Source organism: Sminthopsis crassicaudata, chromosome 4 (genome assembly GCF_048593235.1).
Source record: "Sminthopsis crassicaudata isolate SCR6 chromosome 4, ASM4859323v1, whole genome shotgun sequence".
NCBI lineage: Eukaryota > Metazoa > Chordata > Mammalia > Dasyuromorphia > Dasyuridae > Sminthopsis > Sminthopsis crassicaudata.
In genome coordinates this window covers 103,867,885-103,882,352 of record NC_133620.1, presented here as the reverse complement: position 1 = coordinate 103,882,352, position 14,468 = coordinate 103,867,885, and the positions used below count along the sequence as shown (strand labels likewise).

The 14,468-nt window shown below is 38.4% G+C and overlaps 1 protein-coding gene across 1 annotated transcript; it reads right to left on the bottom strand.

Moving 5' to 3' along the window:
• Positions 1–4,884: 4,884 nt before the first annotated feature.
• Positions 4,885–14,005, bottom strand: IL24 (interleukin 24). The gene is made up of 6 exons (XM_074264674.1): positions 13,866–14,005; positions 10,295–10,488; positions 8,476–8,538; positions 7,118–7,389; positions 6,685–6,751; positions 4,885–5,994 (listed from the first exon to the last, which is right to left on the bottom strand). Exons 2-6 carry the CDS (start codon positions 10,448–10,450, stop codon positions 5,911–5,913), a joined length of 642 nt encoding a protein of 213 aa, XP_074120775.1. The 5' UTR covers positions 10,451–10,488; positions 13,866–14,005; the 3' UTR covers positions 4,885–5,910.
• Positions 14,006–14,468: the final 463 nt, after the last annotated feature.

Here is a 14,468-nt window from a genome sequence, read left to right as displayed (position 1 = left end):
CTCTAGGTTTTAGCCTACAAACTGGGTCCAACATTGGGATTTCCCTTCTCTACCTTAATTATTGTCTCTTTGAATCATTTTACCCCTATTGAGAGTTGGCTTTGAGAAATCTTATGAGACAGCTCAAACACAGCTCATGTCCAAGTTTCTACAGATATGGAATAAGCACCCAATAATAAGGAATATTATGTATTCCTTACCAATGTTTATTCTGCCTCCATGGTAAATGCAGAAAATAAATAAATGATTCAGAATATCCCATAAATAATGGGCTCTCCCCGCCTTCTCTGATGAATCTCACCTTCCCTCAGGGACCTATATAGTCTCCCAAGATCATACTGTGGCCTATAGAAATCTCAAAAGTAAATAAATAAATTTGAATATGTTAATCAGGTAACTCTACTCACCATATACATACCCACAAATATATTCTAATAGGTCACACTTCTAATTCAGAGACCCAAAGAAGTATTCAATCTTAAAGTACTATGTTTTAATTCCAATTCTTTGTGACACTATTTGGGGTTTTCTTGGCAGAAATTCTGTAGTGGTTTGCTATTTCCTTCTTCTGCTCATTTTATAGATGAGTAAACTGAGGCAAACAGGATAAAGAAAAGTAACAGCTAGTAAATGTCTGAAGGTGGATTTGAACTTATGTAGAAGAGTGTTCATGAATCCAGATCTGGTACTCTATCCACTGTGCCATCTAGATGCTTTTTTTAGTACTATAATGAGGGTTTTGATTCCCCTAGGAGGCAAATGCACTTTAAATACTAAATAGATAATTCTCCTAATATCCCAGTGAGTCCCTCTCATATGTAAGAGATATATGTATTATTTAGACTTATGCTCTATCCTTAGAAGGACAATACTAGAGAGGTCTTCACATCAGACTTGCATCATCCAAATAAATCGTATTTATCATATTTGGCAAAATCAAGATCTCTCCCACGTTGTGGCTGTTGTCCCTTCCTCCTCCCCTCACTGGGGATATCATACATGCAATCCCTCCTTCCCAAGAGGCTCTCTTTATCTCTCCAGAGAATTGGGTTTTGGAGCTCTTAAATTTAGAACTGATAGGAAGGCAATCGTGAAGTCGCATTGCCCTGGAAATCCTTCTTTGTGTCTAGAGTACTGGGTTCAGAAACTTCCACTTCTAGGCTCTCTTAGCTGCCTCTGCAAAGCTGGGATCATGAGACTGGAGTTCAGGAACTGTGGTTTCCAGCCATAATGATAAGAACATGTTTACCTCCAGTGTACCTGTGTTTCAAGGCAGCCTTTAGCAGATTCTGAGGAGCTACAGGTAGAGTCTGTGGGCACACGTGTAATGTTCTTGAATTGTGAGGGTCTGGTCGTCTGCTCAATAATAATCCTTCTCTGGGAGGAGATCTGTAAAATCTTTTCCTCTGTGCGCAGGTTTCTTGGGAGCTCTGAATCTCCTCCAGCTCTTGTCCTTTCTCAAATCAGACTGGTCTCCTTTCAGCCTGCCTGGTGTCACAGTCACAACTCTATCTCAGAGTCGATTCTCTCAGACCCAATGCTGCCCTTCTTTTATCCTCCCAGAGAATAGGCAGGTGAGAACTCAATTGGGCGTAGGGAAATACTTCCACCAATGAACTTGCTCCTCCTAGAATTCCTAAGGTGTAAACTCCCTTTAAAGGCCCGAACCAAAGGTCTGAGCCAGAGAACTGTCAAGTCAACCTGAGTTCTCACCTTGTAATTGTCCAGACAACCTGAGTTCTCACCTTGTAATTGTCCAGACAACCCGAGTTCACCTTGTCACTGTCCAGACAACCTGAGTTCTCACCTGGTAATCCTAACACACACACAGTGGATCCTTCCCAGGATCCAGGTCTAATTTTAATTTTTCTGCTTTTTCAGAATTTCTTAGTAAAAAGCAAAATTAATCAAAAGGACCAACTTTGCAAGTCACTCCCCTTTTTATAACCATGTTCCAAAGAGATAATTTCTTAAAAACCAATCATTTCAATCCCAATTCATCAACTCTGACTTGAGAACAGGTCAAATGCACAATCAAAGTCATAACCAGCACCTTGCCTCTACACAACCGTATTGATCAGGGCACCCCTTTGATCAGCCCCCTACTACTTCATGGTTTTTGTTCAATCACTTTGGCCATATCTGACTCCTATTGACCCTCCAAGGGGTTTTCTTAAATATTTGATTTGCCATTTCCTTCCCCACTGGATTAAGGCAAATACGATGAAGTGATTTGCTCGGTCACATAAGTAGCAAGGCTAAATTTGAACTCAGATCTTCCCGATTCCAGACCCAGCACTTTCTTCACTTATGGTGCCATCTAGTGGCAGGATCACAGATCATTCGCAATAAAGTCAGATCCACTCTTAGTAATTGTGAGTCCTCAAACAGGATTTCCATTTTACAAAATGGAGTCTGTGTCATGAGAATGTCAAACTAGAAAGTTCCCTGGAGATCATCCAGTTTATTTTACAGAGGGAAAAGGAAAACGTGCAGAAATACTGGTTATATGATTCAAGGACCATGAAGGTGAAGAGAGGCTAGACTCTTTCCTCAGCAGTAAAATGAACTGGAGAGTGCAAAGGCCTTCATCTTTGTCAAGAAAACCTCAAATGGGGCCATAAAGAGTTGGACACAACTGAAAAAAAGTTAGCTACAGGACACTGTATGAGGCACTGTATAGCCAATCAGGAAAGTGAATAATTTATGCCTTTAAAGTGGAAGCTCTAGGAAAACAGATTTAGGTTTAATGTATGGAGAAACTTGATCAAAGTAGAGTATTCTTTGTAACTCTCTTTGATCTCTCTACATATACATTATGGAATTTCATTAAAAAATTTTTGTAGGCACTATTGCTATCATTACCCAATTTCACAGATGGAGAAACTGAAGCTTTGAGATATTAAGTGATGGACTGAATGCCAGAGAAATGCATGTCTCTCATGACTACATACTATATCATTGTCACTTCTCATGAAAAGGGGGCCCCAAGAACTCCTTGAAAGGCTACTTGAGGTCAGAGCATTTGGAGAAAGCAACAATGGGTTGGTAAAATTATTTTGCATTCTGTGCCCAACGAGCTCTTGTCTCTGAGTCCAAGGATGTTCCTCCACATATTGGGAGATGCACTTTTATTGTTTTATTGTTGTCAGTTGCTACTGACTTTCCATGTGTTCTTGGTAAAGATACTAGAGTGGTTTGCCATTCCCTGCTCCACTTCATATGACAGATGAGGAAACTGAGAGGGATAAATGACTTGCCCAGGGTTTATCTGTCAATCTGCCCCACAGTTTCTTTTTTCCTTCTTCTAGGCTTCCAAAATAAGGTCACAGTCAGCTAGAAAAACATTGATTTGCTATGAACTGCAGAACTGAGTCTAGTGCTGATCTTAGAAGTAGGAATTAAAAGAAATGCAAATTAACACAATTCTGAGATACCACTACACACCTGTCAGATTGGCTAAGATGACAGGAAAAGATAATGCTGAATGTTGGAGAGGATGTGGGGAAAATGGGATACTGACACATTGTTGGTGAACTGTGAACTGATCCAACCATTCTGGAGGGCAGTTTGGAACTATGCCCAAAGGGCTATCAAACTGTGCATATCTTTTGATCCAGCAGTGTTTCTCCTGGTCTTATATCTCAAAGAGATCTTAAAGAAGGGAAAGGGACCCGTATGTACAAGGATGTTTGTGGCAGCCCTCTTTGTAGTGGCCAGAAACTGGAAACTGAGTGGATGCCCATCAGTGGGAGAACGGCTGAATAAATTATGGCATATGAATAGTATGGGATATTATTGTTCTGTAAGAAATGATCAGCAGGATAATTTTAGAGAGGCCTGGAGAGAGCAAATAAACTGATGCTGAGAAAAGTGAGCAGAACCAGGAGATCATTATACATGGCAACAAGATTATACAATGATCAATTCTGATGGACATGGCTCTCTTCAGCATTGAGATGATTCAAACTAATTTCAATTGTTCATTGATGAAGAGAGCCATCTACACCCAGAGGGAGAACCGTGGGAACTGAGTGTGGACCATAACATAGCATTTTCATTTTTTTGTTGTTGCTTGATTGCATTTTATTTTGTTTCTTTTTTTACTGATTTGATTGGATTTTTCTTGTGCAACACAATAATTTTATAAATATGTATGCATACATTAGATTTAACATATATTTCTACCATGTTTAACATATCCTGCCATCTAGGGAAGAGCATGGGGGAAGGAAGGGAAAATTGGAGCATAAGGTTTTACAAAAGCTAATGTTGAAGAATTATCCATACTTTTGTATGGATAGCATTTGGAGAAAGCAACAATGGGTTGGTAAAATTATTTTGCATTCTGTGCCCAAGGAGCTCTTGTCTCTGAGTCCAAGGATGTTCCTCCACATATTGGGAGATGCACTTTTATTGTTGAAAAATAAAAAGTTTTAATTAAAAAAAAAAGAAATGGAAAGAAAAGAAAAAAGAAAGAAAGAAAGAAAGAGAGAGAGAGAGAAATAGGGATCACTCTACCCTTCCCGTTCTCCTATATATCTCTCTTTCAATGATCTTTGATAGCTTTTCCCAGGTATCTCTCCTAACTGAAAGCTTATCCATCAATGGAAAGAAATTGTCAAGAATCGGAAGAGATGCATTTTATTAATAGAAAATAGCATTTCAATAAGAGGATGTCCCAGGCAGTGGGATAATGTCATCTGTCTGTTCTGACACTACCCTCATTCCTGAGGGCAATCAGTTAAACAATAGATAAAACAGAGAATGAAGAAATCAAGCCTATTAAAAAGGGAGTGAGTTGCAAAGTTGTCCTTCTCACTGTTTTTGGTTTTTCCTAAGAGACTTTAAGAAAGTAGATGAGCTAAAATTGGACCTGGATCTTTGAAAGGAAGAGGGGAGGTATGTTCCAACTTCATGATTACAGGGAAGAACCTGAATCAAAGGTTCTAAGTGTAGGGTGTTTAGAAGATCTAGAATAAAATGTGGGCTGCCCTAGACTAGTGTTCCAACTCTTGCAAATGCACCAGGGGGCAGTCTGCTCTCTAAATCTTCATCTTACAAAAGGCAGGATGTTACTTAAAATTTCCTGTAACAAATCAACATCTCAGACAACTCTCCAAGACTATAGGTTGCAGAAAAAATTGATGACCTGAGTGTGAAGTTGGTGTTTCCTCACCAAGAGTTCCCTATGACAGTGAAATCATGGGAGGGGGGAGGATAAAGAGGAGAAGGAGGAGGAGACTGGGAGAGGGAAGATGACAGTGATTAAGATGATGATGACATCTTCCTCCTCAGGAAAAAGAGGAGGAAGAAGAGCAAGAGGAGGAAAAAACAGTCAACACCTTCAGTTTAATTCAATTTATTAAGCACTTCCCTTGGACTCCCCAGCACTGTACCAGACACCAGAGTGAAAATATTTAATCCATAGATCCAAGAACCAATTTGAAAGGCCGTTGGAGGCTATCTAAGTTCAACCCTCTCCTTTAATAAGTGAGAAAAGTGGGACCCAGAGAAGTTAGGTTAAGGTCACACAGCATGCTAAGGATCAAAGGTAGGATCTGAGCCCTGGTCCTTTTAGAGTCCTCCCATATAAATAAAAGGGACTTACACTCTCCCCATATAAATAAAAATAAGTTATTAAATACATCTGGAATAAATACAGTTTACAATTAGCTGGTACTTTGTCATCTTCTTTGAGAATTATTCACAGCAACTTAGGGTAACCTCCCTGAGTAGATTAGCTGAATTATGGCCACTAAAAATGGAATGTAGAGAGGTTGGAAGCAGTCTGAGCACAGTCTAAGCACAGAACTGTCTGGCAGGAAAAAAAATGACACATAAAGAAACCACCAGAAGTGGTATATGATTGAAATGATGGGGAATGTTGGTAGCAAATAGGCTGTAGCATCAAGGTCGAAAGGTTTTCTCCATCCAGGATAAGAGAATGTCCACTTCTCCCAAGGCCTTTGTCAACCTTGCTTCTGGGTTCAACTAAAGGGCAAGAGAAATTAGGTATTAGCTAAGTGTACAGTGCAGTGCTAACCACTGAGTTCTGAGTCTTGTTCCCTCCATCTACAAAGGAACTGGGCTTTAGGATCTCAAGGACCCCTTAGATCTCTTAAATGCTGCCTTGTAATGGGAGATGGCAAGCCCTGGGGGAGAGAAGAAAAGAGCAGAGAAGAACCACAAAATAATCAAGTTAGGGAGAAGGATAGTAATAGCCTCTCAACTGGGAAAGGGGCAGATGATAAGACAATCACATTCTGTGGAGTACATAGTAAGTATAAGTCAAATGCATCTATTACTTTTCTGATATATCCTGGAAAGATATGGAAAGAGTGTTAGATTTGAAGTAAAAGGACCTGGGTTTGAATTCTACCTGATATTTTCTAGATATGTAACCTTTGAGAAATCTACATGTGTAACTTAGTGCACCTCATTTTTCCTTTCCTATAAAATGAAGGAGCTAGATTAAATGAATTCTGTGTTTCCTTACAACTCTAGTCCTATGATTTTATGATTCCATGTATATCTTAGAATGATACAAGTGGGTCCGCCAGCTCTGAATTCTATTAAGTTTTCATTTCACAGAGGCCAATCTACATCTACCAGGTTAACAAACCCCTTTTCTCTGTTTGCCCTCCCTTCAGTTCCCCGAACTCCCCATGACTTTAAACATACCTTGGTAAATTCTTTCTGGAATAGCTGAAACTTCCTCTGGGAATTCTCACTTAAAGAAAACATCCCCCTTTCCTTCTGGAGAAGAAGAATAACAATGGAATTGGAGTCAATACATAAATCTCTTATTCCTCAATCCTAGAAAGATATTTATTTGAGTCTGGGGGGAGAGGGGTAATCTAGTTGATAATTCTGTGATCTGTATCCTTAGTGTATCTGCTGAACAGGGAGGAAGTTTCTTAAAGATGCCATTCCAGAGGCAATGTGGTCCACTGAAAAGCATACTAGCAAAGTGTCAGAAGACCCTAGTTATTCCCTAAGTAATTTTGGGCAAATCATATAATTTCCCCAAATCTCAGTTTTCTTTGCTTATAAATTGAAGGGGTTGGATTAAGTGACACAGTGGCACAGGGGGATTAGCTGAAGTCAGAAAGACCTAAAGTGACAGAGAAAAAAAGAAGAGAGGCCAAATCCTCCCCTGTCCAAGGTACTGAGCCCACTAACACAAGGCGACTGTATCAATGACAGTCTGGCCCTGATCCTACTCACACAATGCTGAAGTTTCTTCAGAATGTCAAAGAAGTTGTTGGCCAAAGTAATGAATGGTCTCAAGATTCCAAGTTCGGCTGCCTTAGTGTGGTAGTTATTGAAAATGTTGCTCAAATAAAAATCCAGCAGGGAGTAGTTGAGATAACAGATTTCAGCCCACTGGGGAAAGAAGAATAGTTAATTCAAAACTCCTCCATTCTATACTCTTTGGTCCTGGATGTTCTACCTTCCTCAGATCATTTCTATCCTCATATCCATTAGATTGGACAGTGTGTCACATAACATAAGAGGTATGGAAAGAACATGCCTGGGTGTTGAAGGGCTCTAATAATAGCCTTCTACAACCAGGGACGGGAAGCTTGGGGGAAATGTTTAGGAGTGTTGACTTTTTTGAATATGTAGTTGAAGAAATAACTGAAGAAAGAAGAGAGAAAAAAAGAAGTAGGGAGAAGGAAAAAAAGGGCAAGCTCTCTGAGATGTGACTCATTTATCTGTGCATTCTCACAAAGGTCCAGTACCTTGTATATAGTCAACACTTAACAATATGAGAACCAGTCACATTAAGGGCTAGAAAAATTTTATTATAATTTTATTCTAAAATAAAAATTTTCATTCCTACTTTCTTTGGCTTATGAATTTTAAAAATGCATTGTTAATTCATACAGCTTGGTTCTTTGAGGTGTTCTTAAATTTCAATCCATTAATAAATGTGATCAAGAGAAAGAAAGAAGGAAGTCATAAAGAAAGCAAAAGGAGGAGATACTTGAGGATGGAAACTGTGTCTCATTCAACTTTGTTTTTCCATAGCATCAACAATAGTGCCTTGCAAACAAATATTCTTTGAATGAATGAGTGAATCAATTAATCAAGAGGGGAAGAGTAAAATCAAGATGAAGTAAGAGGAAATAAGAGAGGAAGTGGGAAAGAGGTTGGGATCGTGATTCAAAGCAGGCACATGGGCTGTCTACAATGGGAAAGATGAAGTGACAAATTGAGGTCATTTTCTGGATTATGTGGGCAGGATGTTTGTGGGCCTGAGTTTCCATCTAAGTTATCCAAGTGACTGAATTCACTAGTCTCTGCTCTATCTGTAAAAAGTTGATTTACAATTCATAGGTAAAGTATTTTAGTCTCTCAAAAAGACAGATCATCCTCTCCCAGACTCCCTAGTTAGCCAGCCCAGGGCAGAGATATGATCCCTTCCACCTCCTCCTTTCCACCCTTCATTCTGAAGGATCCATTTACCGTGGCATTCTGGAAAAACTCCTGCCGCAGCAGCCGGGTTTCAGTGTTATGGTCCAGGGCTTGCTTGGAGAACAGAAAGAAAAAGTCATGCTGGATAGGATAAATAAGGCAAATAATTTACCAAATTCCTTCACATACTAATTTACCAAACTCCTTCGTTTACTACTTAATCTATCTAATGTAAAATGTAAAAAACCAAAGGAGCAATGGAGAGATGAACCAGAGCCTAAGAAAAGGAAAGCCTATGAATCATACCATGAATGGGAAGTCTAAAGGGGCTTCTATTCCATTTGATGATGCAAGTGCGTCTGGGAAATTAAATATTTAGGTATATCTGATCCTGAGCATACCAGAATTTCCTTCAGGAAGAATTGGGGCTTTCTCACCCTAGAACATCCCTCTGCTACTTCTTCCAATGGTAGCTTCTAAACAGGGCCTCTATTGTGGGACCAGACCCAAGTGACCATGCTCATTCCCCTCTCAACTCTGCAACTGGCACTGTGTTTGTCACCATGTCCCCTCATGAATACTTCCTAACCTCTCATCCCTTGAATTTCTCCGTTCCCTTTTCTGTCTTATCTTCCTCAATTTGAATATAAGCTCCCTGAAAGAAGAATCTTCTTTTTAATCTTGTATTGCTATCCCCAGATGGCACAGCGCCTGGCATATATTAAAAACTTAATAAATGCTTGTTGTGGACAGTTAGATGACATAGTCCCTGAAGTCAAGAGGACCTGAATTCAAATCTGGCCTCAGTAAACTTATTAGTTGTGTGACCCTAGGCAAGTCACTTAATCCCAACTGCCTTCCCTAAATGAATGAATGAATAAATGCTTGTTGCCCTGTCTTGCGTGACCTATCTCAGCACTTATAGACTTCATTGCCATATTTTCTGATGAAAACATCTTAGTTTGTAAGTTATTGGAGCTAAAAGGGACCATAGAAACAATCTAGTTTACCACCATATACATTTTACAGATGAAGAAATTGAGATGAAATGCCTTACTCCAAATTTCACAACTACTTAGTGATGGAGCTGAGACCAGAGCCCAATTCTTTCCATGATATCACATTTCCTCTATCCTTCATTTCCCATTTTGATCCCCCAACCATTGCTATTTTACTTCCTACCCCAAGGGTTTATGGTATTTTCATTTATACTTTTAACAAAGTTCCTGAAAACTCAAGAGAAATGTACGCTTAGATTTTTAACACATATTTTCCCACATCTCAGATTAACTACCATCATCCTTTCGTGGACCACAACTTGACTGGGTAAGAAAGCAGGAAGCAGCATGGATCTAATAAAGTGGCTAAGATTCTGGGAAGTGCTACTGTACTCCCCAACCTTCTCTACCAACTTCTCCCTGAGTGCTAAGTAGCTAAAATCGGGATCCAATACTTTGAGTTCTGCTTATGCCTCCAGAGACTCATAAATTTAAAAGAGACCACTAGTCCAATTCTCTAATTCGGCTGTAGGGGAAACTGAGGCCAAAAAGGTGAAATGATTTGCCAAAGATCAGACAGCATCAGAAATATGAGCTGAATCCAGGTCATCTGAGAATAAAGCCAGTGATTTTTCCACTATGTAACCCTATGTACAGTCTGCTCTGTCTGCCTGTTTGTTCACTTGTAAAATGTGGCTAATAGTAACACCTTCTTCCCGAGACAATGGTGAGGATCAAATGAGATAATGTTTATAAAGCACTTAATATAGTGACTGGCACATAATAAGCTTCTACTACCTGCTAATTCCCATCCCTACCACATCATTTTCACACAAAAGTCCTCCTGGGCTGCCTATGGTACCTTTACTTACCACTGTGCTCCTCATAGCCTGGAAGGCCCTCCACAAGTCTTGAAGAATTGCCCGCTGTACTCGACAGTGTCCAGAATGCAATTCTTGACCCTTAGCTCCCAGTTCTGTGCTCCAGAAAAGGACAAGTAGAAACAGAGTAGGAAAGGAGACAGCCATCCGCTTCCTTTCTTCCACTGTTAGGGAATCAATTACTTCTGCCAAAAACAGAGGGAGATATCGTGATGTGACTGAGGTTATCACTCCTTAATATGTGCATTATGTGTGCATAATTGGTGCATTATCAAGGGAAAGGGTTCAAAGATGTAGGGTCTTTAGTCCCAGGTACCAGAATCAATCAATAATAAGACTGTGGGTACAAAGAAACCTGTGGAAAACCTTTATAATCAGGGAATATAGAACAATGTTTCACAAACTTTATCACCTGGTAGAACACTTAGGAGTTTTCTGAGACATACTGAAGGACCATTCTACCTTTATCCCTAGTCATAACTAGAGTCATTTTGGTGCCTTGAGTGTTGAGCACAAAAGTACCTTCAAGTTGATTTTTTGAGACAAATTTCATCAGGAACAGGTAGAGACCCTGAAACATAAGTACTCTCTATGAGGAAACATAGATCTTAGAATACATGAATGTGATGAGAGTGATATGGAATAACAAATGAGCCTGGACCAGTAAGGCATTTAAATAAAATATTCATGCTAACTAGGCACTAAGGTCTGTTTTTTATTTTTGTTTTCCTATGATGCTGAAGGAACATAAGCACTTTAAACATCTTCTAAATTTCAACCCTATGGGACAAAGTTCCAGTCATTTTATCCTGGGTCTATTCCCTTCAAATAGACAGTTTTCCTATGTCAATCTTCAATCTGGGCAGAATGACAAGAGGAGATACATATCTGGAACAATCACAAATATTCCAAATAAATTAGACCTTCACAGGTCATTGGTTCCATTACCCCACAAGCAGACAGGATTGTACCTGAACCAATCCCCTAAAGTCTGTCAATCTATGCCACCATATTTGCCATACCCAACCATTATATTATATGCTTTGATATAGAGATCTAGCCCTAAACGTCATTGAAGCTTGGACAAATTGGATATTGTCCTTTATATTTACAACTCTAAGATATACCATTTCTTTGAGGTATGCTTTTGGGTGCTTTTTATTATAAGACATTTGAATGCCTATTTAACACATCCTTGGACAAGTCTCATATGTGTATACATTTTGCTATCCTCCTTCTTTTCTTTATCATAATTATTTTTACTCCCCTCCCTTTATCTGTTTTTTATTTCCTGTGTGGCATTAGACAAATTATTTTCCTCTCTTGGGTAGAATGAGGGAATTATATTTATTTTGTCTCTAAAGTCACTTTTAGCTCTAGAATTATAATCCTATGACTTCCCATAGCAAAAAAAAAAAAAAAAAAAAAAAAAAAAGCACCAGGGTGCATAAAAGCACTAAAGGATATATACTGGGAAATATAAGTCTTGAGGCCTGAGCACTAAAATAGGTTTTCAGGCCTCTTGGTCTCTTATCTCTGATTCTACTTACAAGTAGATCCTTTTCTTGTGTAAAGGTTTTTTTTTTTCCCCATCTCTTACATGAGGAAATGAATGATTCCTACTAGGCTCTTTGAGGGCAGATATTACCTTTCCTAAATCCTTAATACAGTGCTCAACACATAGTAGATGCCTAAGATATGATATTTTTAATGTCTGTCTTTTCTTCATCTGCAAAATTGATATATTTTCTTTTTAAAAAAATATTTATTTAAAACTTAAATACAAAATAGAAAAGAAAAAATCACCATGTGCTTAGCAGAACATAAGAGAAGATTCAAAATATGAAGCAACAAATTTTCATTTCAAGAAAGCTTATAAAATAAATACTACACATTGTGTTCAGAGCTGTCCAGCTTTTCTTTGCTTTCTTGTTGGTTTTCTTTTGTTCTCTGATGTGCACTTTTTACCCTATTCTTTTTTTTCCCCATTCTCTTTCCCCCTTCCCCAACTTCGCCATAAAAGTCTACCATTAAGTGTGGATATAGATAGCTATAGATATAGAGAAAAATAGATATATGGTGATAGATATCTGTGTATGTATATAAATGCACACACACACACACACACACACACACATATATATATATATATATATATATATATATATATACACACACACACATACATAGATGCATAGATACATATATATCACACAAATATCCATAACCACATATATATACATTCATATGAATCTATATAAGGCTATATTATGCTTCTTTGTCCTCTGTTTCTCTAAAGGAAGATAACATCATCTTTCATAAATCTGAGTTTTTCCATATTTTTCTAAATCTAACTCATCATTTCCCATACCTACAGGAATATTTCAACTTTATACTGTCTAGTTATTTTAAAGTCTTAAACAATATTGATTAAATAGTTTCCTTATTTTTTTCTCCTTTGATTAAATCTATTTCAGTTTTAACTTTGTCTGGGAGGGTATATTTTCAATAATGTCTACCTTAAAGGGTTATTGGACAGTTCAAAAGGGATAATATATTTAAAACACTTTGCCAAGTTTAAAATGTTATTAAAAATGCCCGTCTTCCAGGGCATTGTTAACTGACTAGAAGAGGTTAAAAAAGAAAAAAAGAAATGTCAGAGGATAGGAATGGGTAAGAATGTTAAGGATTACATACCCCTACTGCCATCCTGACTCAGTCCTGACTCTAACAATTAAGTTTCCAGTAAAGTAAGAAGTCGAATTTGCAGATGAGTCACTTTTATTAAGCCTTCTCATTAAAGTTGACTTGCTTTTAATAAAGCAAAAGAGAAGGATTGCATTTGTTAACAGAATAGACGAATAGACTTATAGTCTTTTCTGCTGGAAGGTACGTTAGGAAGCACCTTTAATCTAACCATTTCATTTAAAGATGGGGGAAACTGAGGCCAGAGAGAAAAAACAACTTACCCAATTCTACCCAGGTTATAATATATGATAGAGATAGACCTTGAACTCAAGTCTTTTGCCTCTTAATCCAATGAGCCTCCTGCTATATGACACTATCTCCAATAAGTAAAAATTTCCAATAAAATAAAAATGATAAAAAGAGTCATTTTCTACCAGACTCCAAAGCAGAAGACAGTTTTCTAATATCAATCTTCAATCTGGGCAAGATGACAAGAGAAAACACATCTGTAACAATCACAGATGTTCCAAATAAATTAGACCTTCACAGGTCATTGGGCCCATTACCCCACATGCAGACAGGATTGTACTTGAACCAATCCCCTCTGATATCACTATTTTCTCTTCTTATGAACTTCTAAACTGAGAAACTCTCCAAATTCACTTTATGGTCTTTTTACCCTTCCATTCTAGGTTTTCTACTACACCGAGTTGGGTTGAATGCTTCTATAATAATACCTTGTCTAGACGCTTCTTAATTTCATCACATCCCAAACAGACCAACCGTTGATAATAGCAGAAGCGAAAAGTCAATGGAATTGTTGCTTTCCCTTAAAAGAAAATATTCACTAAAGAAAATTATGCTCATTACTTACCTTGGGTTCAGGGAAAGTGGGGCTTGAAAGCTTGGTGCCTGCCCAGCTGTGAGAAGCTATGATTCCCTATGGACTTAGCTGTCTGGTTTTATAGAGGAGGAAGAGTGAGCACTTTTTGTGGTGGGTACCTTTATACCTATCAGGGATGTATCAGTAGGTTGGAATTCTCTCCTAGCCCAATGGAGAAGTCATTTCATGAATTTGTGTGTGTACATTTGTGTGACTATCAAGTTGGGGGTGGGAAGAGGGGGCGTGGGGAGAAAGGACTCAATCATGATTAATTAGAAAGTTACTTCACTACCTGGTAAATTTTCACTTCTAGGCACCTGGGGCATATTGGCTTTTCCTTTACAATTGCACAGTGGGGGGAGGGGTCTAAATAGGCAGGATTGTCCAGGATGATGTTGCCTTTTGAGGAGACAAAACTAGATTATGGCTTCATTATACATTTGAAATTATCTGTATGGCATAAGGAGTTGGTCTTTACCATCATGAGGGAGGATTAGGGAAAGTCACCGGTCACACGCCCACAGGCTCATAGATTTAGAGCTGAGCAAATCTAAGAGGTCATCTAGTTCCATCTCCTCATTTTACAGACAAGAA